Source organism: Helobdella robusta (genome assembly GCF_000326865.2).
Source record: "Helobdella robusta unplaced genomic scaffold HELROscaffold_3, whole genome shotgun sequence".
NCBI classification, from domain to species: domain Eukaryota; kingdom Metazoa; phylum Annelida; class Clitellata; order Rhynchobdellida; family Glossiphoniidae; genus Helobdella; species Helobdella robusta.
This window is the reverse complement of record NW_008704501.1, coordinates 1997135-1999959: the sequence shown is the minus strand read 5'-3', so window position 1 is coordinate 1999959 and position 2825 is coordinate 1997135. Positions and strand designations below refer to the sequence as shown.

The window sequence follows — 2825 nt, the reverse complement described above, 5'->3', positions numbered from 1 at the left end:
ATGTGGTTAGTTGCGAAAAACAGTTCCCTGCTGTCACCTGATCTGACGCTGATCATTTTACATATTGCCTTAAGAAATTTAAGGGTATTGGAGTCCATCGGGCCGAGAACCTCGATACATATTGACAAGAATTCCATCGAGGAGAGGGCGTTCGCATATTTTTTCATTTTCTCGTCCGCTGCCCTGGCCGCGGCCAAACCGCATTCTTTACTTGTCAGGTTTACATATCGTTCGGCAAGGGTGCCAGGGACCGTTAACATCCCACGCCAAACATCTGCCGGCTCTCCAAGGTATTAGTGTGCATCCGTCCGGGCGCCTACCATCATGCGCAGAAATGCCGGATGGTTCCTTGAGAACCGGGATTGAAGCCTTGGAGAAGAGCTGACAAATGTATTCGTTTAGCGCTGAGTGACGTAGTTGACGGCCCCCACCCAAGCGACAAACCAAACCGTGGTGCCCAAATTCGTCCGCCCCAGCGCCACATCGGCACGTGTATTTATTTTGAATGACCAGGCCAAGTCTGAAGCCAATGGCAAATCTCACAGACTCGTCGTCAAGCCTGGTCCCCACAGAGGTGTTGGGCCACGATCTCAACCACCCACAGCTGGCAACGCTGGACATGGCCAACAAACGAGCGGTGGAAAAGTCATCGCCGCATGAAGACAACAAATTTTGAAAGATTTTTTTATATTCTTCGTTCAAAATTTGGACGTGCGTACGGTCCCCGGGGCGGACACTGGGGGAAGAATATCGCGGCACCAAAAAAACCGGTGGAGCAGGGAAGACTGCAGGTCGAGAGTGGCAGCGGCAGAAGAATTATAAACAACAGGAGCCAGCTGAACCACGCTAAGCGACCCCAGCCCACCAAATCGCACCGGCAGCTGAGTCTGGGACCAACCACTGTCGGTCACTTGAACATTGCAAATCGACGACAGGGCGGTGCGCAGGGCTCCGTCAAATTCACCCAATTTAGAAGGGTCAATGTGTTTGGATGTACGCAGGACGTTCATCAATTTGGGCAAACTGAGGGCATTGCGGATAATAGTCAAGGCATCATGGGCCGAAAGACAGGAAACACGACCCAGGGCGAATTTAAGCTCAGAGAGCTTTTGATCAAAAAACTTTATTTGATAATCGCCCTCGACCAAGGGTGTGCCTAAAAAACTCAGTTCTGATGCACCAACTCTGGGTATTCCAGCCAGCGCATGTGGCACCTGAAATAAACTTTGGCAGTGAAGTTCGCATTTTTTAATGTTTAACTCTAAACCAATTGCAGCGGAGTTATGCTTCAAATATTCGTAGCTTTCGGCCAGAGTTGGGCCGTCCGAAGCAATGCTGATATCATCCAGATAAGCGCAAACGAAAGAGGACGATGCATCACCCTGCTGTACCCCCTCGGACGATTCTACAACACAAGAGTGGTAGCCAAGGGAAGAGACTCCGCCATAGGCAGAATGGGAAAAATTATAGATATTGGGGCAAAAAAGTTTGACAGCCTCCAACATCAAGTCTCTTCTCAAGGCGTTGAAGGCATTTTTAAAGTCCAGTTTCAGAAACCCCCATTGATCGGGGAGGTCGGTGACCAATCTTCAAACCGCATGAACAGCGGCCTCAGCGCCACCCTTAATCCCGACACCCAACTGAGTCGTTTAAAATTTGGTCTTGAGTTCGACCACGACCAGGGCCAAGGCACATTTGCCGGCCAACCTCCTCCAAACGTTCCCGACCGCAATCGGTCTGACCCCTCCGTCTTTCTTATTTAAAGCTATTATCCGGCCTCCAAAAAAGAACCGGCGGACGGAGAGTGGGCAAGCTCCAGATAGGATCAAATTAATGAATTGGGTTCAGTGTGTCGTCGATTGGCAAGGGGCCTGAAAAAACATCCTTAAGGTGCTGGGGTCGTAGGCCATCCAGGCCTCCAGAAGAACCGTTTTTGAACGATTTAACGGCCCTCAGCACCTCGGCGGGAGAAACGCAACCAGCCGTTGGTGTCAATGCGGGGAAAACCCGCCTGTTCACCGGAATTTTTGGGTGGATGGAACATAATTTATCAAAAGTGGCTGGCGAGCTCTCCGCCAGGCCCTTCAGCGAACAGACAAGTCTGACAGCCGAGGACAAGTTTCCCTGTTCAATACAAGATGACACAGCGTTGATCCACCGATCGGGGTTGTGCTTTTGTGATTTGGCATTATTGAACCCCGAGCATTCCTGTCCTTTCATTTTACCTCCGTGCTGACATAACTTTCCGTCTGGAGTGCTTCTATAGTGGTTAAAGCAGACGGGGCACTGTTGTAACGTTGGAGCCATATGTAATTAAAAACAACCAAGAAACGAAGGAAAGGAAACAAACCAAGTAGCGTGAATGGATGAATGAATGGATGAACAAGCGAATGACCAATTGAACGGACCAGCAACCAAACGAATGAATGAGTGAATGATGAAGGAATGAATGAGTTAATTACTGAACGGACGAGTGAGGGAAAAAAAGAATGAATGAATGAATGAATAAATGAATGAATGAATGAATGAATGAATAAACAACCGAACGAATGGATGAATGAACGAATACATGAATGAGTGACGAAATGAATAGACGAGCGAACGGATGAATGACTGAATTATCTTTAAATATTTAACCAGTGGAAAATATATATAACTTTTTCAACTTTTTTTTTTTATTTATATATTTTTTTCCTTTTCTTTTTTTTTCCATTGATGAATGAATGAGTGAGTGAACAAATGAGTGAATGAGTGAATACAAAAACCTAGGCAACAGTGTGGGAGGAGACAGCTATTGCAACAAACTTTGGCCAAATCTCTCCCCT

General features: G+C 47.3%; 2 protein-coding genes across 2 annotated transcripts; one reads left to right on the top strand and one right to left on the bottom strand.

Moving 5' to 3' along the window:
• Window positions 1-1113, top strand: HELRODRAFT_161177 (hypothetical protein; the record flags this gene model as incomplete). The annotated part of the gene is made up of 2 exons (XM_009021127.1): window positions 1-290; window positions 936-1113. 2 exons carry the CDS (start codon window positions 1-3, stop codon window positions 1111-1113), a joined length of 468 nt encoding a protein of 155 aa, XP_009019375.1.
• Window positions 1114-1830: 717 nt separating this feature from the next.
• On the bottom strand, window positions 1831-2307 carry HELRODRAFT_161176 (hypothetical protein; the record flags this gene model as incomplete). Its single annotated transcript, XM_009021126.1, has 1 exon — window positions 1831-2307. One exon carries the CDS (start codon window positions 2305-2307, stop codon window positions 1831-1833), a length of 477 nt encoding a protein of 158 aa, XP_009019374.1.
• Window positions 2308-2825: the final 518 nt, after the last annotated feature.